Genomic DNA, 27,835 nt, shown 5'->3' with positions numbered 1-27,835 from the left:
CAGTATTCTAGATTTTATGCTGGCCAATAAGAGCAAGCCACATTGTTTTCTAGTAAAAACACGTGATTTCATTGCAGACTTACACCTGCAAGAAAAACTGAGCGACAGCCGGGATGTTTCTTTGACTGATGTATTTTATTGTAAAGCTATAAGGAAGGAGTAATTACAAGATATCATTTCTTTGATTTGCTCAGCAAAAATAAAAGACCACATTTTTTTTTTTTTCAAATTCAAACATGCGAATGTTGATCAAAAGAGAACAGATGAGGCTCAAACAAACACATTACCCAACTTCCTCCAAGAAAACTAAAAGACTGAAAACAACAAAAATTCATGTACAGTTTGTCTTAAGACTCGGCTGAGATGAACATGAGAGAACAGAAAGCGGTAAAGCAGACGGGTGACTGGAGGAGGCGCACTGCCAACCTCCGCTCTGAGCCTGACGCATCACTCCTACATTTAATAGAGCCTACGGTACTTGAGACGATATAATCCTACAGGTTCAAGGTCAGACTTCCTTCATGTTGTTTGAATATATATATATTTTTTATTGACATTTTTTTTTAAAAAAACCTACACTTGCATGTACATAAAACTGTACAAAAAACAAGGCATCACTAGCATTTTTCCTATATAAATATAACCAACCAACAATTAGGCTACAAACGTGGACTTCCTGTAAAGACGAAAAGTGATTCGGCGGTTCTGTCCTGCTGTTTTCTTCTCTTCTAAAACAATATGAATCTTTACAACATTCTTCACACAAGGAAGCCCAATGCCACCGTTTAGAATTTGTTTTCTGGGATTTTTACCTCCAAGGTTACAACAAAATAATTTCAGGACCCTAAACAATTCTCACAACCACATCTCAAATAAATAACTTTGCCTTTCTCAAAAAAAAAGAAAAACAACAAAAAAAAAACCCTTATACAATAGTTATCTCCACTAACATCACTTTGTGTGATGATGATAACCTTGTTGTAGTTATTTTTTCACTGGCTGATTTGCGGTTCCGATTTCTTCTCTTTTTTTTCTTTTTGTAACCATCAGATATCTCTGGGAGATAAATAAATGACATCAAAAGAAGTGATTATAAACTGATTAATTTCTTTCTTCAAAGAATTTTAATGGAGCCCTTAAAGTCCTTTTAATTTCAGCACACAAAATAACACATAAAAAGCACAGATTAGCACTTTAGGAGCTCCAAGAAATTCTGTTTACTTTAGTTTCTCTCCAGATGTCACATCCTTTGCTCATCATTACTAGAAAAATCGACGTAGTTACGTGAGATAAGTAGGAACATGATTCTGTAATTTTGTATTCTTCCCCTTTTTTTGTTGCATCACCCAAAGAGATCGCATAATGGTAAAGGTGTCTGCAGGCACCGTCGACAAAGATCCATTTCACCCAAACCAAGACGTGGCTCTCGTCTTATTGTCGAGATCAACTGTTTTATGTTTTGGGAAATCAACATTGAATTTTATTGATTGTGTAATCGCAAAATAACTCTGAACTTTCACATTCTCCATTCAGCTTGCCGGGTCTGGTTTCCAGTCACGATAGAGTAAAGAAGTAGAAAACACAGAGTCCAGTCTGCCTGCTCAGAAAACAGATATCATCATCATCATTTACACGCCGCGTCTGGTAAGAAAACAGCAACAACCATTTATATTCATACAGTATGTCTATAGCAGTGTTGATTCCATAACATTGATAAAACAACTGTGACAACAACAAAAATGTATAATATTTATAAAGTTGGTTTGTTTCATGCTCAGCTGAAGCTTCGACTGCGGAGACTCCAGCCTCAGTATAATACACAACCAAAAAACAGCAAGCCACTCCAAAGTCTATCACGTGATTTCATGTGGAACTCGTCTGCAGCTCTCATGTGATCACCCGTCTTTATTCTGTAGACTTCTGCACTCCAGAAGTGCAAGTCAAAGAATCCACCGGCTACCGTCACGCAAATCAAATTAGCATTGTGACAATGGCGTTCAAATGGTGGCCAAATGGTCTTTTCATCAAAAATAATAACTAAACCTCAAACATGAGTTTAGAGTCTGATGCAGTAATGTTCAATGTAGGACCCAGGCTTCTGGTGCTCAAAGTGGGTAAAAGTCATGACGGTTCAAGTACACTTAGTTCAGCCTCTTTAAAGTTGTTTACAAAAGTCAACATTGAGCGTAAAACTGACCCTTAAATAGATCAGGCAAAGCAGCGATGTGGCAGTTATGAAGAATTTCAAAAATAAACAGAGGTCTCTTGTTTCCCTTTGAGTTAAATGTGATGAAAGCTGCCGTTTATTTCTGTGACTTAAACACAATTATCAATGCAAACGCCCCAGATATAAAAACACTGATTACACGAGAGCCACAAAGTGGTTCCGGTCTAAATATAAGTGGACAGAAGAAAGAGAGAGGAAAGATGAATTCACTGAGTCGTTATGTTACCGACAGAGTCACGACACCGCTGACAGAGTCAGCCCGAGGAGGGAAAAATGCTGAATTAAATCAATCCCGTTGTGTGTTAGAACAAAGTGAACCTTTTGCAAAACCGAGTAACTCGCAAACCAAAAACATTCACCTTTTGTTCAAACTGTAGAATCCACCGTTCAGCTGAACTCACAGATATAGACGTGATCCATAAAGGGACCACCAGAGTTTCACAGCTGGATCAGGGCTGTTCATGAAAATGTTTTAAAAGTAGGAACTACAGACTGCGTCTCAAACTGTACTCTCCTAAAGCTGATCTAATGAACAACACTGGACTGTTGTACAAAGCAACAGCATCCAGTTAAGAGTTGGTTGTTGGTTGTCCATTGATCTTTGTGTTGAAATTTGAGTGACTTTTCATGATTTAGAGTTCAACATAATCCTTCTTTATCTTCGCCTTGGAAGATTAGATTGCTTCTCTTTAGCTTCTTTAAAGTGAATTTAAGCTTCAGGTGAGAGCGCCAAAAAAAACATGAGTAAGGCTCGAGAGTTGGTAACACGTGTATGTCAAAGGTATGTCACAACGACTCGTGTCATTGTTAAGCAATGACTATAAATAAGTTCAGCTTTAAGAGTCTGACGACTTAAGACACAGTCTGCGTTTTAGGAAAGCAAACTTTTCTCCTCTGTTAAGTACAGCTGTGGATTTCATACATAAATAATGCCTGTCAGTAGTAAACCAATGTGTATTTTAAAAATAAACCATTCCTGGGAGATGTTTATGTGTTGGAGTCATGAATCAGTCTATAAAGTGTTTCAGAAGCAAACTATGGTAGGGCACTTTAGCTGTTAATAATACATCAAGGGTAAACCAATGTTTTTTTGTTTTGGTGGCAAAACATTTTGAAATGGCAAAAAGCATATTTTTAATTTAAGGTCTGCGTTTTAATTCTAAAACAGTTTTCACGAATGATTTTGAGAGGTAAACTTGCTGCGTTTTATTAGTAAAAGCTGCACAGAAGTATGAAGGCGGAAAAAGGAAAGAAAACTGTAGATACATATGCATTACGTTGCACTCAGCTATGAATGTCAAATACAGTTTCTGATCAATATCCTTTCCCTTAGAGATGCTTATATTTGATAACGCATCAGATTTTTTTATAAAGCTCCTCATGTCTGTGTTTGCTGACTGAAAGGACGAACTGCAGCTGACTCAAGCTCCATAAAAAGATTATACATTAAATTGCTGTTTTATTTCTTTCTCTCAGGCCCAGCTGAATATTTTTATCATCTATATTTATTCTGGAATATCTAATATTCTATACTTTGGCAGTATCAGAAATAAACACAGATATACTCTTTTTCTGTAACTGGAAAGCTCCCTCTATTTAAAGGCGGCAGGATGTGAGTGCACTGCATGCAGAGACACCTGTGTTCTTCTAGGGGCTGATGGGTGGTGGTGGATTTTGGGGTTCATGTGTTCCACCAGGGAGCAGGAAGTGCTTGTTTGAGAGACCAAACACTTATGGTCAGATGCTCAGATTATCATCCCTTTTTAATAAAGCTGGATTAGGTGACCCTAGACCCTCCCTTAGTTATGCTGCTATAGGCCCAGTCTGCTGGAGGACTGTCTTCTTTGTGAGGACACAGAAGAGGAGTACAGAGACCTTTAACAACCAAACCAGTCACAGCAGATGGCTGCCTTTCCCTGAGCCTGGCTCTGTTGGCTCAGGGGTCTTTATAGTAAAAAGAATTTCTCCTTCCTCACTGGAACCCTGTTTTACTTAAAAAAGTAATGCATTACACATTACTTGTCATGTTTCTTAAAAGTAATGCAGTATGCTCACCAGAGAAAGTAATTTGTTACACTACTCATTTATTAATTTCTTGTTACTATGCAGGAGTATCTGAAACACATTGTCTCATAATCACCAGTTAATGTAAACCTCACGCTACAGTCCCACACACCGACATAAATCCTTATTCCTGATGAGGATATACGATCCTTCAGTATTTACATATGAACACAGCAGAAAGCAAAGATGGAAACCAGATGAAAAGAGACTTCAAAGCCATCGCCACAATGATTCTAGTTTAGAAACATGAACAGGTAGAAACTGAGGTGTAACCCTGACTGCTCATCACTGCCTCTGTTACCTGCTGACGTTCAGTCTCTGGCTGCTGGGCTGGAGTCTGCATACACCCACATTACATTTCTGCATTACTGAAAGATGTAATGTGATTACAGTAATGTGTTACACCCAACACTGACTGTTGCCAAGTTCTTGCTGGTTCTCCTTTTGACGTGGGGTTTTTACCTAACATTGCAAAAAAGTCTGAAATGACTGTTCCGTATATGATATGGCTGGTTGTATCTGAACTAATCAACATTTTTTCTGATTTTTTTTTAACTTCATAGTTTGACTCTGTGCTTTACTTGAAAAAAGAACAGAAGAAGAAAGATTTTCTCAAAATGGTTTTCCCACTCTGCTGTAACCTGAGCCTGACCGCAACCACAGCTCACACCTTTGGGATAAGCTGGACCACATGACAGGCTTTGTTACCAAACAACTGCAAATTTCTGTTACTGGGTTCCAAAATCTGCTGGTACCCATGATGATGTAATCGACTGTATATGGATGGATGTAGCCACCATGATCTCTCCCATTGGCTGTGGGCTCCACATTTTGAAGCATCATAGTAAGCTGATTACTTAGCACTCCACCTCAACACACAGACCCACTCATCTGCTAAGATACAAATGAAATACTGAAATTCATACATCACAGTGGAAGCAAAGACTTCTTGTATGGGCTGTATCGCAATGTAAGCTGTTTCATTTGTCCAGTAAGCCCAATAGAAATGCTCAAAGTACACCGACAGCACAACTACAATTAAGAAATCCAGTTTAGCGACTCAGATTAACAAAGGTGAGGACAAGCCGGTACTGAATGGCTAATTTGGTCAATCAAAGTGGCCACACACCCATATGAATTTAAAATGATAATAATATTAAAATAATGATGATAATAATAGTAATAATAATTCACCCTAGAATTGGAGGACGTTGTTCACAAGGCTGCAGTAAACATGGGAGTTCTGACAGTTCACACTTTGCTTCATTTTTCAGCTCCAGAGGTTGTTATTGTAACCACATGTATAACAATAAGACGCGAACATTTACGTGTCCACGTACTTTTGGACCTCTAATATAGGAACGCTCAAGCCCTGACACATTTCTTCATGCCTGTAATAAGCATCGTAAGCCTGATGTGACTGTGCAAACATGCCAGCAGTACCTGCGTTTGCTTTAATGCACAAGCAAAACTACGGGAGGCCTAAAGAGCAAACAGCGACAGCAGAGTTCACCAAAGGTCATCAGGTATTACCAGGGTTCATTTTTCTTTGTCTGGGGTTAATTGCTGCGAAAGAGCTGAGGTCATACCGATGCTATATGACCTCTCCCCCTCTCCCCTATCTTTGCCTTGCACAGCATAAGACGTCGGGCACTTGGGAGTTTATCGCCCATCCAGGCTGTGGGTAAGCATCACAGAAAAGAATATAATTACTCACTCACGCTGAATTTGAAGCGTGGCAAGGGGAAAAGGAAGGAGGAAAGTCAACATGGGCCTCTATGGTTGGCCTGTAAATAATCAATCCGAGCTCTGAGCTTTAAATCACCCGAGGAAGAACGGGGAAGGCGAGGAGCGGCGCGGGGGCCTATGAACTCTAAATCTGTGTCACAGTGAGGACTGAATGGTGGCTGAATGATGGCTGACTTATATGCAGAACACAATGACCGTGTGTGCAGGTTCTTAAGAGGGAGATGCATCAATCAAAAATCAAATATCGTCGAGGCAACGGAGAAACCTCGCTTTGAACCATACACAGCCCACACGGAGAGCTTCAATACACCAAATGCTAAATGCTAAAATAAGAAGCAATTATGCATCAAAAACACCAGCAAAAAGGCAGCGCCATGAATCACTGTGAAACTCTTGGTGAAGGCGACTGTTTGCCTAATAGACAATAACACGACCTCTGCGTGACCCTTCCGATAGCCCCAATTTGCCGTGTTTTCTTCGCTGGCATCTCAGCTTGTTGGCATCGCTTTGATGTTCCCTCTTTGATTGTGAGAAAAGGATGTTCATGTCACATGCTGTAAAACATTAATGACTAGTCATTTAGGCTCATCAAGACTTTTGTGCTCGTGTGAGTGAGACAGTCACAAATCTGTTGCCTTTTTCTGGAAGGGAGCAGTTCTGGAAATGACAACATGAGGCAGATTCACTTTCTAGCAGAATTTAATATCTGTCATGTATAAGTCCCATATATGTGTAGGATTAACTGAAGAGGTTTTTTTAATTAAAATGAACATTTTCTTTTTTAATTGATGGACTGACAAATCTGTGGATAAAGCTACTGTCAGCTGTTCTCTTTTTCCCAATGGCTCGTCACAGTGAGTAGCTCCGCACGTTTCATTTGTTAGATTTTTTTAATGCTGAACACCCTTCCTGACGGAAGCCCAAAGGGACATCTGTCTCCTTCCAGAATCGAGTGGGTCAGGCAAATCTGCTGGTATTCAGATTACAGATCAAAATCAGTTTTTTTGGATGCAGAGTCTGCACATGCACTTTTCATTTTAACCAGTCTTTGCAACATTACCAGATTTTGTAGCGCCTTTCAACAATTATTAGAAGACATGAAGAGTTATATTCTCTGTACAGTCTTAATTTGATGAAGCTGTTAAGGCAAAGGGATTTATAATTTCAAATTTCTAATTATGGACACCTAGTAGATGTGCATTACTATTTCTTCTCCAGGCCCAAAAATGCAAAAAGAAAAAGGTGCATGTTACGCTGTGTTCAGACTAAATGCAAAGCAGAGTTTTTGTGTTATGTGATTATCTCTCTGGTGACACAAACAGAGGCGGCCATGCTTCTATTAGCCAAGAGTCTCACAGACTGTGGATTCTTCTGATGCAGCTGACAATCACACATGGACTGGTTAATGCCTATCTTACTATCTGCGTTTACGGGTAGTAGTTTTATATGGGGACATGAATAAATGAGAATAAAAATAAAAAAAGAGAGGGCCTTGAGAAAAGTGAACAAAATTGAACAACTTTCTTGTAAATTCTGAAAATATGTTGCTTAATTTCAGCCATCAGTTGTACTTTGCTGGAAGTAGTTCTATGGGTGAATATGTGCATGTTCTGAAATGGCTCTTCAGTAAAACTCAACATCTGACCTTGATTTTAGGTTGGAGTTATACAAGCCTTCATGAAAATATACATCAGAGTAAATGTAAATGTTTTAATCAGTTGCCTGAGAAGCTGTCAGGTAAATCCCAGACAGGGATGGACGCGGATGAAAATAATCTCACCATAGTTTTTGCTTTATTTTATGACTTTCCAGCTCAGTGTGAGACTAAATGACTTGTTCGGGAGATTTTTTGCAGCACACTCTCTCACTGTGCCTTTCCTTTCATCCATCCACTCCCAGCTGGCGTGCATCACTACAGGTGAAATCTCACATTATCCTCAGCAGCCATTAACATGAGCCTCGGAATGAATGAACTTCCAAACCAGCTCACTTTTACTGGTGCAAATTATTGCCGGTAATATGCCGAGCCTCGGGTTGTAATTAGAGTTTCTGTGCTGTGCTGTGCTGTGCTGTGCGGAGAGGGTGTTAGCGGACTCGAGCCTGTACAGGTGTCATTAATCCTGCATTCCTGTGCGACTTCAGCACTGCAGGAAATGGCAGCCAACTCCCCCGCTGCAGACAGCTAACAGGTTTAATAAATACTTCTGCTAAACGCCGCACGGCTCGGCCTCATACTGAGAAGGTAAAGAGGTGGGAAATAACGAGCGGCAACAAAGACTGGAGAGCTCTTCCTTCAAGTTCGAAAAACAGCAGGGAAACATTCACCACAAACACACTGAAGCCCACCACAGCTGTAAAGGATAAAGGAGCCATAACACTCTGTGGACTGTCAGCATCAGGAAGCCTACAGCTGCTTTGTGCTTGTGGGACTGCCTCCAAAAACAAAACAGGCATCGCGAACAACATCTCCGCTCTCTGCTAAGCTTTGAAAGATTAAGTGAAGATTTTGGAAATCATTAATCTTAGATTATATTCATATACTTTCTAAAAGTGAGCTCCCGACGCTGTGGCCTTCCAAGCTAGCAGTGGTAAGAAGTGCGACATGGATGTGATGCTGATGATGATCACCTCTGAAGAAGCAAATAAAATCAGTAATGCTTCCTGCACGCTTTAAAATGGTAAATGGCCTCATACTTATTAAGCGCTTTTCTACTCTCCTTGAGCACTCAAAGCACTTTATACTACAAGCCTCATTCACCCATTACTGCACGCCTAAGTGCTTCCTATCTATTCACACGTCAGGGTTCAGAATTATACCAGTTCTTTGACATGCAGACTGGAGCAGCTAGGGATGGAACCATCGACCTTCTAATTAGTAGATGACCTGGTCGACCTTCTAAGCCACACCCACCCCACCTTACAACACTGTAAGCTCCATGAGTCATGAGGCTGGGTGATCCTTTTTTATAAACATCAAATTGAATGTAGTCTAGTCACAACTCTGCCTTGGACAATGGTCAGCAGCGACCTTGGTGTCATGTATTTGCAAGCAGGCATGGTGATAATAGTAGACACTGACTGCATGAATACAGATACTCATGTAGTACTAATTGTAGGCAGTGACTTTGACCCTAAAGTGGTAGCAAACAGAGCAATATTACACTCCCTGTGGATATTCATGGTCTTCAGAGGTTGAATCTCAAGGATGATTATGGTTTGATTCACAACTACAAGAAGATTTTTATGAAATAATGCCTGTACATTCATGTTCTTTGGGGATGATGCAAACATCAGAAATGTTGAGATCCAACAGATTGCAATGCACGGATCATGTTCTGCTCCCTGGAGTGTGAACCCTGGTATTTGAATTCCTTCTAAACCTTTCCTGTGATGTCACAAGACAAACTTTTTATTGAGTCTGAAATAAAAGCTTACAGGCTGTCATGGACTAGAGCTACAGCTATGACGATTCTCTATTGAGTTGTTTATTTGGATCAACTGGATTATAAATTTTAATCTCAAAAGATCTGTGAGATCTGGAGCCACTGGACAAACTAAAAGCTACTCACTTAAGTTCAGAATGATATACAGAAAAGCAGGAAGTCTTCAGACTGGAGAAGCCGAAACTAACTAATTTGAAAAGCTTTTTTAATTTTTTTTTTACCTTTTCGGCTTCATTAATGCAAATGCTCGTAATCAATCCGTTATCAGAAACTGCACAATAAACGGATTTTTTGACAGAGTAATCATTTCTTCTTTACGATGAACAATGGTGCCTTAAGCTGAGCACTTTAAACTTTTAGGTCTCTCACATGTGAATGTATCATGGCATCGAAGATAATTCGATGCCAGAAAGAAAAACGATCAGTTTGATGCAAGAAAACCATCATTTGACTATTTTTGGATACCCTTCTGTAACATTCATGTTTAAGTTTATCATATTATGGTATACTACTGACAACAGCATGAATAATATAATCGCTTCTTAGATTCTGAGACTCTGAAAGAAGCACTTAGGTTTCCTTCAGTTCTGTATGAAGTTGTATCGGTGCGCCTCTAATGTTTCTGTTTCCTCGTTAACGTAAATTCCACCGTGTTCCAGTGTTGGACAGCAGAGGAAAAATGATTAAAAAGTCTTGTGTTTTTATAACTCGGCACCGTTGGTGATGCTCAAGAGTCCAGGTTCCTGCAGTGTGACGGCGAATGCCACGGCATCATTTCTCTCTACATGCAACCATTTTCAGTCCAGTGTTACATGAAGAGCTGCAGAAAGATTAACGGCCACGGATCCACTCTGCCACAGCAGTTTCCACTGTCACTGTTTGTAATATTTACAGCCTGTACAATGAAAAAAAGACTTCTCCACAGCAAAATAATGAAAAAAAAACCCTAAATATCTCGAGATTGGAAAACAGCTGTCTTTCTACAAACGTCTCACGTTAACGATGAGCTGCTCCTGACAAAAACAAGCCTGTTGATTTGATGCAACTTGGCTTAAAAACGTAGTATTTCCCTGTGTCTTCGAAGGTGACAGAGAAAAACTAAAAAGAAAAGTAAATCCAAAAAAAGAAAATGAGGATAGATAGCAATACACAGTATACTTAAGTAGGATTTACAAGAAGTTATTTCCCTTCACCCCCCGGAAGGTTTGTTTTTTTTGTTTTTTTTCCGTTTTCTGGTCCCACACAGCAACAAAGCTAAAGCAACACAAAAAATCCAGCTGAAAAACGTGAGTAGCTAAATAGTTTCCCATTTAAATTATCACAACAATGTGGTGTAGTTTACATTCCTTCCAAAGCAGCTCAAGCCGCATTTTCATTAATTGATTTTGAATTTCTTCTATTTTACATGTGATTGGTTTTTGCAGGGGGTGGGGGTGTCTGTGGGCAGAGGTGGAGGGGGCTAAAGCCTTGTAGGTAGATGCATTTATAAAAAAGGTAAAAGGGGGAGTAGGTGCTGTGGCACAGCAAGTTATAGGCACAGGGGGCAGCTGTGAGGGGGCGCGACAGGTGGTGGCGAGCAGCGACAGGGCACAGTGGGGAGCGCTGGGCGATGAGTGTGGGTTTTAAGGTGGAGAGCTGTGCCCTCACAGGTAGATCTCCCTCTTGGAGGTTTGGCCGGTTGGAGTGGTAGCTGAGTGGTACTCCACCGCCTGGCTCAGCGGGATCTCCTCCATGCCACAGTCTTTACTGGATGAATCTCCGCCACTGGGGTAGGCACTGCTGTAGGGTGTCATGAAACGCATGTTGGCCACTTTGGAGCTGCTGCCACCGCCGCCACCACCTGGTCCACGCTCCTCCATCGGCAGGGGCTTGGGGCTGCCGTTGGCCATCAGCTGCTCCTGCCCATCCATCTCTTGGTAAGGCACGAAGGTGGAGAGCTTGGGGGCATTCTTGGATACCTTGCGGTTGGGAGAAGGCTGGCCGGGCATCCAGCAGGAGTCAGAGTGGCCAAACTCGGTGCACTCCCGGGTGCATTTACCGGTCATTGCCACGTCGGGAAGAGGCCTGAGATCTGCAGAGAGACACAACAAAACAGAGAAGCAAAGCATGAGTACCGTGGAAACAGCAGCACGAGGAAAGGTGGGAGATGAAGATGACATTACGGTGCAGAGGTTTCACATAAAAAGCCTGAGATAATAAATAATAAACTCTAGTCTGGGCTTGATGCACCAGCCGCAACAATAGCGATCCACATTAGGAGGTTTTAAGGATTTGGGTGGGACAAGTTCAAGTCCTGTCCTGCTTTTGTGTCCACTATTACTCTCGGGTGAGGTTTAGTCACTTTAAACTACTCGGTTAGGGTTAGAAAGAGTGTTTTTTGGTGTTTTCTCAAGGTTTGGGTTAAAAGGAGCACATCACACTCAACCACTACAGAAAAATATATTTGCAGTGACAGCCCCATCTCACTATTGTCATAACCCAGTGGGTTACACACTGCTGCCAAAGGACATCTTGTGCTTGTACACAACAGCAGCTTTGACAAAATGCTATTATTTGCCACCTCTGTGAAGAGAAGCGCCTGTAATGTGTCTTTTTGTGGAATGGTCTTTAATTCCACAAAAATTGTCTGTCTGCTATTCTGAGCTGAATAGGTAGTGTCCCGTTGCTTGTTGTTGTTGTCGTCTCATCTCAGCAAATGAGGCCCGAAAAACCTGGACCTTTTAAAGCTAATAAATAAAAAGTCAGAGAAGCTTTAGAATTGATTGTCACTCCATATCACATTAGCTATATGAATATTGGCTAAAATACAAATGAAGCTTTGAAGATGGGAGTTTTGATTACATTTGCAAATCTGCAGAATTTGATTGAACAGGCCAGGGATACGGACACAAGGATTTAAGATCTGTATTTAAGTTCGGGATGGATATGCCCATTATTTCTCAGATTTGAAGAGAGCAAGCTGGACTCTGATGCTTTTTCTTCTTTGCAACCTATTATGATAAAGCTTGGATTCCGGTTACTGGGCTAGAACTTTTTTCCAGGTATATGCATATAAATACCTCCAGCAGTAACAAATGTGTGTCTGCAAGTCTTTCTTTTTTATTGTTATTTATTAGGTTGAACTTTACTTGCTGTTTTGTGCATTAATGCTCATCTGTGGGATTTTGTCTTATGTAGCAGAACAATTTCCCCTGAGAGTTTGCAGCTAAAAGCCAAAGTTGGTTGTAAATTGCATTTGACTGCAGTCAGATAAATGTGTTTGCTGAATAAATATTGGTATTTATGTATCCAAAGATCTCATAAATGATGCTTTTGTTCTGTAAAATCTAACAAAACTGCAAGTGCAGTGTCACAGTTCAGCTGTGTACAGGCTGGCGAGAGCAGGAGATGCTGATTAAAACTGTCATTATCCCTTTATCCACACGCAGTTCTCTCTATTTGAAGAAAATTAATTAAAGCTCTGTGTATTTTTAAAGTCACTAATAGTTCACTAAGTGCCAGGAATTTGTTGCTGACAGAAGGAATGCGCAGATCCAACGATGGGCGCTGAGCGTGAAACAGGATCAGCTGATTTAGTGAAGGAGGGAAAAACACGCTCAGGTTCATTAAAATATTAATTAGGGTTTTGCAAACAGCCACTTAAGGCTAAAATAACAATTCTGTTACTGCCTTGTTCTTGAAAAAGGAAAATGACATAATGAAAGATGATGGCTGCAGAAAAAAAACCATCTGTGTTTTAGTGTGTGATTATTACGGTCACGATTTCTCAAATCTGGATTTTCTTTTTTTGTTTTTCTGTAAGTTGTTGAACCTTCTCATCCTGTACCTCTGAGGTACGGAGGCAGACAGATGGAGACTGACAGACAGATGCGGGGCTGAGTTCGCATTTTAAAGAAATCACAGCTTAGAGTGGAAAAAGGTCAGAGATGGAAGCAGAAATATCAATGCGTATGCAGAAAGTAACCTTTCTCCTGTGCGTGACATTAGATCATTCTTTGATACTAGAGGCTAGGGGCTCAAGAGGGGGCAGAGGAGGTGGCGGTCCTCCTGGGGAATGGCACTTATTTCCCAAAATGCCCTCTGCTTCATGCATAATTGAAATTCATTGCCTCCTTTTTGCAAAAAAGGAGCTACAGTCGGCTTTTCTGTCTGTTTGCGGCTTGATGTGTGCGTTCTAATCCCGCGGAGTGCTGAGTAGCGGACGCGCTCTGTCTTTTTTCAACGCTTCCCCTCCCGTATTCTCACGGCCGCCGCTGCCATGGATTTTAGTTTTTAAGCACTTCCCATGCAAAAGCAAGGTGCTTGCAAAAATGTTAAGTCATGTGCGAGTGGCTGCCGAGTTCAGAGCGGCTGTTTAATAAGTGCTTTGCCTCCAAACATCATGTCAGCAGGAGGCTTATAGAGCACGGACTGCCTCAGAGCTGTACAGCTGAACAAACTCCAAACTTGACTCACTTCCACAACAACAGACGAAGGACTCAGCACTTGAGTTCAGCTGGACTACTGTGTGCACGGGAACTTTGTTAAACTAAAGCTGCGATCACTGCCATCGACTTTGCCGGTGGGAGAACAGTAGAAACTTTATTATAAAAGTCTTCCAGGAGTAAATATTACATTTGGCTCTGTAGCATTTTAACCAGTGCCCACTGAACAAGGGAATACTGGCAGGCAGCATTTACACGCCAGCATTTCCTCGTGGTTATACACATACATGGAAGTTACTTTAAATAGTAATTTGAGGGATTGATATTTACAGTACTTATGACCTAAATTATTTACAATAGCTAATGTGACACAGATTTACATGATTGCAGATTTAGGCAGATTAAACTGAAGCTTTCGAGTTGTCACTATCAAAACAGAGGCTGAACCCAAAAAGCTTCACACTCTCTGGACTTTCAGGAAATTTGATCCTACCCATCCTGCTCCCCTGACAAACAGATTACAGGCCTGGTAATGCATGCAGGCCACCACAGACGGTGTCAAATCTGATCTCATAATTAAAGCCAGTCCTCCCACACAGCAATCACCATTTGTGGCCTTGCACTTACAGTTTCCTTTAGGCCACATTTGGCTTTGGCTAATCCTGCTGACTCAAAGCACGGCTTGAGTTTTATGTGGCAAACTTGAGGTGTGCTGTTGGGCCACATCTGGCAACCAGAGCAGATCGTGCGAATGCCACAACTGAGCTGAAAGTGCTTTGAACAGCTGAGATTTGGTGTGTTTTCTATCCAGGCTGTTCTCCTTTCTGATCTCGAGACTCTGCACAAGTTTAAAAAAAGTCTATTCTGAAACAAGGGTTTGTTCACTTAATGTTTAGTATAAGGGTTTTTGTGTTCACGGTTCTACATGTTTAAGAGTGGCATCAAATGATACAGGACAGGTTAATTCAGGCAGGTCTTCAGTGACCTCCCTTATTTTCAACTTTAAGCTTTTTACTTTTAAACCCATTTATTTCAAAATAATCTGTTCTGTCTATAAGTCGATCTTGCACTAACCCTGCCAAATAGAGTTACAGATGTTCCTCCTGGAAGGTTCAGCCCCTCTGTCTGTCACTGTTTGTCATCGCGAGTTCTCCGACACTGTCAGAATGGAGTGTTTTTCTCAGGGGAGCTATCTTTGAACAGGTGATGTTTACAAGAGTAACAGGAGATAAACAGGAAGCTCACCTTCTGTTCGATCTTTGCAGTCATAGCACAGTTCAATCAAACTGTTGTTTCATGCCTCATTTCAAATGAAAGCAGGCAAGTCTGGTCAAAAATACCGTACATCACATCTGTGTGTTACAATTAGGTGGAAAAAATGTAAATACATGTATCTATTTAATGATGTTTGACATTTTTACTTGTTTCTATTCCAAATTTTGGCCACCTGTCCCTTCAGAAGAACTGGTAACTTTGTTAACTTTGTTAACTGTATGAGAATACAGATACCAATGAAGTCTTCTAGTTCTACAATTTTGTTCTACATGTACACTGACAATAAAGGGCTATTCTATTATATTCTATTTTTCAAAAGATATAATAATCTCTTTCCTTTCACGACAGATAAATGCCATTACCAATTAGCAGTAACATTAGCACGACTTTAAATGTTTCACAATAAGAGCTTCTAAAAGCTCTAATGGTGGTTCTATGGTTCTAAATCGGAAACATTTCTTTTTACCATAGATTCGTTCCAAACGATTTTTAAAGATGTCTCAGAAAGCAGTGATAAGTAATAAGTGTATAAAATATGATACAGGTGATACATTGGTGTGCAATTGTGCACAAATAGAATTAATGCTGCAGGAATCTGTATTACAATAAATGTATCAGGACCTGATAGAAAGTGCAGAGATTAAAAAATGTTTAATGCAGTTTCAAACACTGGCCTTTAACTCTGAGCAATATTTGCCAATTTACAGAGTACTGTATGTGTTTATTTAGTTATACGAAACTGTACGCATGCATGCACATACCTGTATGATCAAAGACGGCATACAACCTAACAAAACTCCAAAACACTCACTGAACTCATTAAAAAGTACAGGAGCAAATCAGAGCGTGAACCTGTATCCGGGCCTCGGCCCAGCGATCTGTAACTCTAATCACAGAATTAGGGCTGATGGGGGTCATGTTTGTCCTAATTAGGCACAAGAACTAATTGGCCTTGTTTTTTTGATAGAGCTAATTGGCGAGCACGATGGGAGGAAGAGTTTGGGTGGTTAGGGTTGGTTGTGGCTAAGATGTGAGATCAATAACGATTTTGGCTAATAAGGCCTTCCTCTGTTGGTGGACATTAGCTGGGTGCTGCAGCCACCGCCGCAGCTCCTTCAGCACAGATCTTCATCAAAGACAGCACGAAGGCTGATCAGATGTTTGCGAAGGCTGCTGACTCGCCTGCTTTTCCTGCCTCTGACTCTCATTAGTGGCTGAAGCACAAATGTAATTATCTGAGAACTTTGTCACCACATCAATTAGACACAAACTTTGACTTAAAGCTGGTGGGACTCATTTACTTTCATAGAGTGTTACCGTGTTTATATTAATGCATGTTTTCAGTTCATATCTGACTATTTTCTTGTACTGCTTTATTGTATTGATATCATTTTCATTCATTTCATCTCAAACTTTGCTCTGCAGCTTGATGCCCACAGCATACACTGGTAAAAAAAAAGTTGTCAGAGTATGTCTGTCTGTGACATGACCTTTATGACCCTTATGACCAAGAGAACAAGCTCAAACTCAAAAACATAATAAAAAAGATATTTTAAATTAGCAGTGGCAAAAATTTCTACAACAGCAGTATTTCTATTTTACTATGCTGATGGGACGCAGAGAGACTTCACTGGTTATGCGCAATGTCTCAACCCAACCGGTCGGGGCAGATGGCTGCCCCTCCCTGAGCCTGGTTCTGCAGGAGGTTTCTTCCTGTAGGGAGGTTTTCCTTCCCACTGTCGCCAAAGTGCTTGCTCACAGGGGGTCATATGATTGTTGGGGTTTTCTCTGTATGTGTTATTGCAGGGTCTACCTTGCAACATAAAGCACCTTGAGGCGACTTGTGATTTGGCGCTGTATAAATAACATTGAATTGAATTCAATTGATGTGAGGTCTATTTTCATCATTAGTTATCATTAGAGATTTTGAGCATTTGCCCTTCTATAAAAAAGAAAAACGTTTTTTGAAACTAACTGAACACACTAGAGCTCCCCAGAGGATGAACCCCTTCCAGAAAACATTTTTTTTTACCTTACATTTCTTGTGTTCTTATAGGGGCACACATGGTCAGCTGTGTGGTGGCAGAAATATTCACTCAGTCTAGTCATATACCTCTGCATCTGCGTAACATGAATAAATGTATGTGGTCTAGTAGCATTATTAAGTTGCATTTTTATGTACCTTTGACCAGTAAATTTAAACTCATTCATTTAGATAGGGCCTTGGAAACAGCTGCCCAGATGCATCACAAAGATGACTGCTAACTGACAAGATCTGCTTCTAAAAGTTCTTGTAGTCAGCACGAACGATGTGGGGAAAAATGGGGTGATGTGATGTGCTGAGCGATTTTGACAAGGGCCAAATCATTAAGATTGAATTTGACTGGAGTATCATGGAAACTCGTCAGTAGTGCTGAGTAAACACTGAAAGTTGTCCAGTGAGGGCTGTCTTGTTTGAACAACTGTGATCTATGGCAACTCCAACTCTCAACACGCATTACTCAAAAGATCTGCCGCCAAGATCGGAGCGCCTGATCGCACGGGGTACATTCAGAAGCCTCATAAAGCAAATCCCTCACTGGGCGGGGTCGTAATGTTTTTGTTGAGAGGCACTGAGATGACTGGTATGATTAACCATCTGACCTCCCCGGGGTGACAAACATCACAAAACATTTAGCAGTTTAAAAAGTTCCCCGAAGCACCAACAGCTGCAGCTGCGGCATCGTTCGGCGGCTTCAGCCTTCTTGTCAGCTCTTATGGGAAGTTTGAAAAGTTCTGGGGTAACCCCCGGAGGAGGAAACGCTATCTGTCTTCCCCCTTCTACCCTCGACAAGGCTCGGCTTCGGTGCTGTCAGAGGGCTGAAACGCTGAATTCAAGGTTGCCTCTATTAGTCAGGGCGATTTAAAATGGAGTAGCCCTCCTGAGTTTTTTCCCCCTGTAGCCCTTATCTGCACTCTTGAGTTCCAGTTAACCCCAGGGACCCTCACACGCCCTAGCAACCCCTCTCCCTGCATAATACACTCCGCTACCTTGGTCACCATTTTCTGGTCAAACTAATTAGATTTCAGTGTCCCCGCTTGGGAAGATGTCAGTGGTATGAAATGGAAATAATTTCCAGATGAGTATCTGACATTTTACGCTGTCGACTGGAGTAAAGAGCCCAGGCGGATTGGCTCTCTCTTTCCCTTTTTTCCCCTCCTCCTCTTCTCCTTCCTCTTTTCCGCTCCATCACTTTAGTCTCAGAGATATGCTAAATCCTCGTGCTTCCCCCCGCTCCGCTCGGTCCTGGGTGATAAATGGAAGCAAATGTACACAAAAGACAGCTTCTCTTTTTTCTGCTTATGCTTGAAGTGTTAATGTGTTTAATTACTTTGAAGCTGGATTTTGCATGTGTGTGTGCGTGTGTGTGAGAGAGAGAGTTTGTGTTGCAATAAAAGCAGCGGCAGGAAAACCTTCAATTAATGTCTTTTCTCTGTCTATGACAATAGCTCCAATTTATCTTATAGGAACAATAGAGGAGTGAGAGGAGGTGCAGCTGCTCTGAATGCTCAAAGACATTCAGGAGAAAGCGGACGACGTGCCGCTTCCCCCGCTGCAATCAGCGGTGATGCCAGCAGCCCACATACACAGAGATACCTTCGTTTCAGACAATTCACTGACTTGCACTCCCTTCCTGGAGGCTATAACTATGGCGCTTGGATCAGACTAAACCACATTTCGTTTCTTTGAAGAGTTTTCATGGTTTTTGTGCCAAATCAGGTGATTGCAAGGCTACAAATTTGCCATTCATTCCTATGTGCATGTGATGATCAAGCAGGAGGCTCAACAACGATGTTGCCTGAAGAGTCTTAGCATTGATAGTCCACTAAAGTCATCGTAGAGCAAATGACTAATTATTTTGCATGGATAGCAAACTGAATGATCTTCTTTTTCAGTATCTCTTTGTTAGTGTGTATTTATTTTTCCTATTAACCTGAAGCTCTAAAGTCCTGGGCATAGAGAGCTTATAGATGAAGTCACCAGCTCCAGCTTGGCCTAGTTTTTGTGACCAAGGTCCATCTCCGTCCGCTCACCTCCAACTGCTCACAGCAGATAGCTGGGTTCTGCCAGAGGTTTCTTCCTGTTAAAACGTACTTCTTCCTTCCCACTGTCGTCAGGTTTCCTGCAGGAACCTCAGCTTCTTCTCACAGTTCAAAGACATCTAAGTTTAAATTGAGTGTAAATTGGTGTGCTCTATGAATGCCTTTTTATCTATGTTACTTAGGATTGTACATTGGATTTTTGCACACATTGGTCCTTGTGCATTAAATATCAGAAAAGACTCTAGTGAGCGGTAAAAAGATTTCCAGTGCTTACAAATCATCATTCTGTGATGTCAGGAAAGGGCCAAGAAACACCCAATTTCATAACTATAACATACACAATAAGATTGTAAATATAAAGGAATGTACTACTGTTTTCATTCTCTTGTGGGATTTACGAGGAAACAATATTGTATAAATTTCATATACAGAAATCAGACACTTTCCCTAAAAAAGTCCACCAGTGCAGTAACACAGCAGCAATTTATACAGCCAGCTTGTCATGAAAATATAAATGTAATGTTCTAGGTATGACAGCCTCATCAAAAATGTGTCTAGTTAACATACAAACCAGCAATATTGAAATTCTACCCTGGTAGCAGGTGCTGCTGAAGACACACCAGAACTGCAGCATTTTGAACAGATTCCTGCTCTGCATTGCTCCGCCTCAGCTACCAAACCTTAACCACCTCCTCGGTTTGTATTACACCTACATGTGTTCCAGCCTTTATTTAACCCTTCATACTCTACCAGGACAAAATCCAGAGCTGTGACGATCAAACTACTTCCCAGCTGAGTGTAATAACAGACAGGCATTGTCGCTGTGCACGCAGCAGAAGTTTTTCCCCCCGAATAACATAATTATCACTTTGTATTACACGATAAACACACACTGCTGTGAACCTGGATCTGCAGTCACAATTGCACAGCGCCTCCGATCAGTAATGCTTGTAAAAACACACCAACATTCAGTTCTCCTCCTCAGTGTGTGCTGCACTGTGTGTTCCTATTAAGATTTCACAGGCATCAGTCTAAAAAGCTTTTCAAAGTGTTCTCCCAGTTGTTAATGATGCTTCTAACAATAACACGCCATTCAAATGGAACTCGCCCTGCTCTGCTGCTGTCACTGAGGTTTCAGACACTCTGAACTTAAAGGATCCTAAAAGATCTGAACCAATTGTGTTCGTGCACTGAACCCTGTGCACATATCTTCAACTGTGAGGTGGCCAGCTAGTTAACTCTTGGTCTACATGCATGTATTTCTGGGCTAATTATGCATATTGTGAATTAGCAATATGGCAGTTAGCTTTAGCAGAATAGAGTCGAAGGTTTTACCACAGATATCATATGATGTCTCTGAATTGGAATCCATGAGAATTTCAAAACAGCACTGATTGTGACAGAAGAGAAAAAAATCAATGGAATAAAAGTTAATTTAGATCATGCCTGAAATTAAATACTCGAGAAAAACGTTCTCTGGTATTTCTTGCTAAAACTACTTTGTTATGTTAACAGCAGTATTGTGGTTCAGGTTAAAATCTATACACCATTCCACCATGTCCCATGTAAAAATACTCTTTGCCCCATATTTGGTCTATTAGCCCTACTACATACTTTAGCACTGCTAAAAAGGCACTATTAAACATCCTGACAATGAGATTTCTCAGATATGCTCTGTTGCCTTTTTATTTTCAGCAGCATTTCATCTCTGCTTTTTTACACAGCACATTTTGATTAGAACGTACATTAGACTTTAATTTTCAGGAGAAAACATTTTTTTTCATAATTGGTGAACTTATTAAAATCAAGCTGTTTCTTCTACGAAAACCAGGTGGCTAATTGCCATGGTTTTTTTGGCTGCGCCTTCAAAACATGCGATGAATGAAATGATTTGTGTATAAAAAAAATAAAATGTCTTTTTGCAAATCTGCAGGAAGCTTTTTGATAAACAATACTGTCGCCCTGATGCACGCTGCTTTGTGCGATTCCAGATCTTTACAAAGAGGTTAACAGGACTCATAGACTCATTATTTGGGAATTGTGAGCCACCTTGAAATAAACTGAAATGATCTTTTCAGGAGGAAATGGGTACTGCGTTCAAAGAATCATTTGAATGACACTTGCTGCACCTTTCCATGATTTTTTGGGCCCGGTGGCTTCCTCCAGCCGAGCTCGCGGGCTTTCCGTTTGCTCCATGCACACATGAAACAGAGAACGTAATTGAATCTGCCAGTTCTTCTTGACTATCCACAAGTCATTAAACAGTATTGAAATTACAGTTAAAAGGAACCGTTTCAAGAGGCTTGTGGTGCTCAGAAGAATTCATTCCCCATTTTACAGCAGCTCGGTTTAGCGATCGTGTTTGAAAGATGTGCTTTTGGGCCAGTTTTTGACACAGAAGTTGAAGAAAACCAGCGAAGCCACTTCAGACTGCATTTAGGCCAGATCCATTCCTAGGGCTCTTTCTCTCCCCTTCTTTTCATTGTTTAGTATCTCTCTCCCTCTCCTTCTCTCGCTGTGACCCCCCAGTCTGGCTCCGTGCTGAAACCTTGCCGGATCTAATTAAACTTTGGGCAGATTAGAACTTTGCCTTGTCAGTCTTTATTCATGCTTAAACAAGTTATTACTTTTTGAGAAATTAAATTAGCCGGCAATTAATTAATCGACACAGAGCTGGGAAAGAGGACGAAGGGGAGGAGAGGTGGGGGGATAAAAGTTGAGGAAAAGATGACAGGAAAAAAAAGGGGGAGAAAAGAAGTCAGGTTTGGCAGAAAATGAAGGAGAAGAGTCTGAGATTTATCACACAGATTTGAAGGAAAGAAAAAAGAGGATATTAGATATTTAAATGTCATCAGTTCTTTCACTAATTAGCAGGAGAGCGCCACGCAGATGAAAATCATTTGTGTTTTTTTCTTTCGAACATTAACATTTGATGCTTTCAGAAGCCCCTCACTCTCCCTTCATGCCAAGATGTTATTAGACAAGCACTCCACCCCCCCCCCCCACCCCCCTCTTTTCTTTTTTTCCAAATCCAAAATTAATTCACCCCTTGACTCCCTCTGAAGGCAGAAGAAAAAAAAAACAAACAGGCTGAGAGAAGAGAAATAAAAGAGTCGTTTCTTTGTTTCCGCTTTTTGCTTCTCGCTCCATCGCCTTCTCTTTTTTTTTTGGCAGTGGCAGTGGCGTCTCCTCCTCTGTGACATTAACGTATTGATTGACATGTTTAAAATGAGTCCACCTCCCAAATCTCCCCTCTGCTTCCTGCAAGGTCTAAATCCATTTCCTGCTTAAAGCCCGGGGTGTCTAACCAGCCAACCAACCAAACAACAGGGCAGCCGAGGCGACAGTCGAAATGAAATACTGGAGGGGCCGACGAGGCCAGAGCAGACATGCTTCCTCATCGTGTCTTTCTTGCTTTCTTCTTAACACCTTCTTGTTTCTTTCATTTAATCTCCATGTTTTGTCTATAAGCCACCTTTTCTTGGATACTTGCAACTCACCTTAAAGTCCATCCTTTCATCCAGGGCACTTCATGAGGACACTTATTGTGAATTGGCACTATATAAATCAAACTCATTGTGAAATTTATTCATGCATTTGGAGTGATTTTGACACCTTTCCGTGCCTAACCTCTAATTTCCTAAGCGTCTACCCTTCTGCATTTCCTTCTTTGTCCATACTATCTTCTATTTCCCCCTTCTGCCTTCCTATCATCTCTCCTTTCTCCTGCTTTTCTAAATCCACTCTTCCTTCCAAACAGCCTCTCTTTCTTTCCGTCTCCTTTCCCCCTTTTAAGATCTAAAAGATGATTTTACCAAGTCACTGTAAACAAATGATTCCCAAAGGAGACGGGACCAAAGGAAAAACTGAGGAAAAAATTTTCACTCTGCAAACTCTGGTACAGTTTTGTCCTTTCTGCCCTGCTTTCTTCCAATATGCTTCCTTTTTCTGACTTCCTATTTCCTTCCAAACAGCCACACTCACCTGAGCTGCATTTACACCTCTTCTGCTGTTCAGTCGCTCTTTATTGATTCTGGACTAATTCGTGCTTAACATCCCTTCCCGGCTGATCGATAAGCCGCTGCAGCATCTGCTCGGCTCTGAGCTCATCAATATGACCGCTGCAGCAGTCGCTTGGATAACGACGTGATGCCGGTAAAGGACACACGCAGAGGCTACAGCGGAGTTTGTAATTGGTTCTGTCGAGTGACACACGTGAGTTTTAGGTGTTAGATGGGAAACTGGTCATACTGGTAATTTTGGTTTAAAAATTAAAACTCTGGTGTCTAATCCCTATATCCCTATAGAATTATTTGGATTGTCGACTATGAACGCTACTTTCTTGAGCATAAAAATACATTTCCTTGCACAGCGATGCCATCACGTGTGGTGTACCAGCTGATAGTTGCTCTTTATTGGAGTCACACATTGTGCCTGTGTTTTTCTTTATTAATTAGAAATAACGTAGACGTGTTTGGCACAGATTCTTTGTCGGTGTTTCAAACTTTAACACCAGCAAAAGTGAAAATAAAGCATGAGTGTGTTCTTGTTGCTGTAACCGCTGCTGGTCTCATTTCATCAGAAGCTCAGCGTGATGCAACACCGCTGAGCTGCCGGCACTGACCTGAACTGTTTTTTTACTTTTACTATTTCAGTACAAGACTTCCTCTTCCTCATCCAGCTAGCATCGGTACTTCCTGTCCCCTGGAGAGAAATGTCCCCGCCTTTGATGAGTTTACAGTAAATGGCACTAATCTGTCTCTTCAGCAGATCGGGTGGACAGGGATGGATTTTAAAAGTATTTTGAGTGAACCTCCCGGTTAAGTAACCAAAGTTTTTATTTGTAACGTTTTGTATTTGTGATCGGTGCCTGAAAACCAACTAAAGCAACTGCAATAGAAAACGCCCCGAGCTATATCAAGTACAATAACACAGCAGCTTCTCCTGGCCATAAATATTTGACCACTGCATCCTGCTGTGTGTGTGTGAGTGAGTGAGAGAGTTAGAGAATGTGTGAGCGAGTGTGTGTGAAAGAGAGGTCATTAATGATGCAGAGGAACATGGTTTGTGTTTGCTTTGAATGCACAAACTGACCTGAATACAGAAACTCTGGCTCGGCTCGGAGCTGGCAGCCGCAGCACATCTGCATCTCTTTAAAGGGAAATCCTCCATCCTTTTTTTTTTAATTTTCATAAACTAGGTCTCACTTTGGTAATTTTATGCAAGTGGTGGTGCTCGTATTGTAAACCAGCTGATGTATTTGCATCTTTTTAGTTATTTTTGGTCTCTTTTCTTCAAGAAATGACCGGCTAAGTTGGCCAAAGATTACATTACATTCTCCTTTCCAGACACTCTTATGTTTATGTATGCAGACTGTTGTAGCCCGACTCAGCTCTATACTACAAATAATCTGTTTCAGCACAGCAGAAAGATCAGTCTGCATCCAAGAACATAACCTATGCTTGTTAGATTTTCTTAAATGAATAAAAACACTGCCAATTTGAATAAATAAATGGATAAACGATTTTTAAAAAGTAGAAATGGTGCTTCTGCATGCTGCTTTGTGGATAATTAGGTAGATTATTTATCTCCAAGCTGATACCTGAATGTCGCCCACTCCCACCCCTAATGTGGACATCCAAACCATCACTGGCTCAACATTAATACGTCTATTATCATCACTCGTGGATTCATGTGGATACAGGAGTCCATTTGTGTCTCTACGTGGACGTCAAGCTACCAATTATCACATGCGTGAGAACATCCAAGTACATTATTATCTCAATTTAGACACCAGGTTGTCAGTTTTGCTTGTGTGAGCGAATATTGGTGGCTTTGTACATTGCTTGATGCCCATGATTGCCTCATTAAGGACAAGCGAGTCCATCATTGTTTGTACGAGGACACCTGGAAGTCTAGCTGCTCTGCGTGGATGCAAAGGGGTCCATACTATCTGGTCATGTTTAAATCCACCTCTACTCTTAAAGGATAGCAAGGTGATGGATGGAACTCGGGTTAATTGTACCTGCCAGTCATCTGCAAACTGAGGCAGAATAATTAGTGCTGTTTAATTATTATTTAAATCTACAGGGTTTCAGGAGTCCCGTTGGTTTTAGTGAAACCGGCCAGTACAACTCATAAACAGCCATGTCATAAAATCTTTGTTTTCTGTTATATAGCAAGCCTGCGGACATACAAGTGGAACTATGAATGCCAAAGAATCCACTTAAAAAAGTCTAGATCCATTCTGACTCAGTTTCATATGAGCTTACCGCCTATAACAACAACATATTTTGGACTTTATTGACTCTCTGATTCACACCTCTGCTGGACTTCTTTTCAGAGTAACCGCAGTCAGAGCTCACGGGTGCTGTGAGGATGCTGGACTCGGCTACGTAACATCATTAGGTAAAGCAGTGTTCTTTTAAAGGACTCGAGATTCATCAAACATCCTACCACACTGAGCTCCCTGTTGTGAAGCTGTGAAATGTGATCATGTCTGATAGCAACGATGACCAAAACAACTGGAATGAGCTCCCAGATGTCTAGAGGAAATCAGTCATTTCTTCCTTTAATGTTTCTGCTGAGATGGTGAGACGTGACTTTTGTGCGAATCTGCTGTCAGACCGGACTTACAGACCTGTCAGCGTTGTTTTCCATGCATCAAACAATCGCTAATGTTGTAGGTTTAAAGTGTTCCTGTTTACGCCCGTCTCTTGAAGTTAACTCACACATTCGCGCATCAAACAAGAAGCTGAGACAGTAAACCAAACTCAGCAACCTGCCCCTGTAAATAACATCAACCAACCGGGACATAAAAAAACTTATAAAAAAAAACAAACTCTGAGAAACCTGCAGATCAGATCTGAAAGACGACCGAATTAGCAGTGAGGTGAAATAAATCTTCACACAGAAAGAAGCGCCAACCAGTCAATTATTAATAGTCCAGAGGAAAAAGAGCACGCACACAAACACACACACACACACACACACACACACTTGTACTTACACCCCAGTGGAATCGGCCTACTATGAAGGAAAAATTCAATTATCCTACAAAAGTGAATAAATTTGCAGCATCGCAGCCCCCGGCTGTAGCTGCTGCTGCCATTTCCCAAGATGCATTTAGGGATCATGTGGAGGGGGAACACAAGGAGGTGAGGAGGGAGAGTTGGGGGGGGGTGAGGCTTATTAACAGGACCTCACAATCCTTTAGCTCTGTCACAGCAAAAATGCTCTCAAAGCTGCTTCTTTACATTCAGCAGTGTGTGTGTGTGTGTGTGTGTGTGTGTGTGTGTGTGTGTGTGCGTAAAGGACCGTTTTGGCACTGTGAGCTGCTGATGTTCCCTTTAAAACTATTTGTTAAAAAAAAAAAGGAATGGCTGAAACCCTCAGAAAATAGAATTAAAACAGATTAAGAATTAAAAACTGAATTAAGCCACATCAAAGCAATCTTAAGTCTGTTGTACTGACTAATGTCCATGTTAAAAATGCATTACATTCACCAGATATTCCAGTAAAAGTAATTAATTAGATGCACAAAAGCCAGCAAATATTCATTTTCTGTGCCATCAGCTCATCAGAAAATATGGAGATGTTCATGGAAAGCAGAACAGATGTTGATCTTTTTGTCATTTTAAACACTGCCGTCCCTAAACGAGGCAAATTGAAATATAATGTAAATAAAGGTAAAGATATAAAGCATTTTCTAACCATCCCAATGTTTTATATAATCGATGGTATTATAGCAGTAGGAAATGTCTCCCAAATATTAAACATCTATCTGTTTTGGTGGAACGTGGCTGGGATCAGTGTTGGGTCTATAAACCACTCTTACACCTGAGGTCAGAGTTTAGAGTCCTTTAAGCATAAAGCATGGACTAATAGCACTAACACTGAGTGGATATTGTTCTTTCAGTAAAAAACACATTTCACTGAAGAGCACTGCTTACATGTTCAGTGTCAGCAACTTGCCAACAATCAGTTCGTAAGTGTTCTTCATAACGTGACCAAAATAGAAATTCAAGGAGACAAAGGTAAGTCGTGGATATCCAGTGTAATGCTAGGTTAGCACTATCTACTTCTGTACTGGAACACAGCTCAAACCTGATTTCTGTCTGTAAATCATCCTTTTATCAGCCATTTAGACAACATGCTAACATGCACATTTGACGTCTTTCCGTTTGCATGAAATATTAGCCCATTACTGAACCACTGTAGGCATTTAGCAGCAAGTATACAGTGAAATACATCCTGTCTTTAGGCTTTTTGACTCCAGTGGGACCCTTATTGAGACTGTTATATGAGGATTAACTACTGCGAGTTGTAAACTGACAACAGAAAAGCGAAAGTATCATTTTCTTTTCCTAAAAGGAATGTCATGGCAACAAACTAAAGTCATCCCTGCGCTACGGAGGCTTCACGGTTTGTGCTGCTAACACTTTTTTCACAAGTGCACCCATCAGGATTCTGAATGTGTTTTTCTCCAGCAGCTCTTCAGATTTCCTCACTGATCATTTCTGTTTTTTCATGTCTTCAGACCGATTGTATGTTTGTCACGACGACCGTTG

The 27,835-nt window shown here is 41.0% G+C and overlaps 1 protein-coding gene across 2 annotated transcripts in view; it reads right to left on the bottom strand.

The window, feature by feature from the left end:
- Positions 1–116: 116 nt before the first annotated feature.
- The window catches only part of LOC146392770 (protocadherin-1-like), a 218,821-nt gene continuing 191,102 nt past the window's right edge, over positions 117–27,835 (bottom strand). The window contains exon 5 of one of the 2 annotated variants that reach the window (XM_084953122.1): positions 117–11,554. In XM_084953122.1, the coding sequence (XP_084809248.1) occupies positions 11,127–11,554 (428 nt within the window). In that variant the 3' untranslated portion in view covers positions 117–11,126. The remainder of the gene's footprint in view (positions 11,555–27,835) is intronic. The other variant, XM_084953136.1, reaches the window with a different exon arrangement.

This window comes from Perissodus microlepis, chromosome 2 (assembly GCF_051167445.1).
Source record: "Perissodus microlepis isolate ML-2025 ecotype Zambia chromosome 2, ASM5116744v1, whole genome shotgun sequence".
Lineage (NCBI taxonomy): Eukaryota > Metazoa > Chordata > Actinopteri > Cichliformes > Cichlidae > Perissodus > Perissodus microlepis.
Note: the sequence above shows the minus strand (reverse complement) of the source record. Positions and strands in the feature narration are given on the sequence as shown.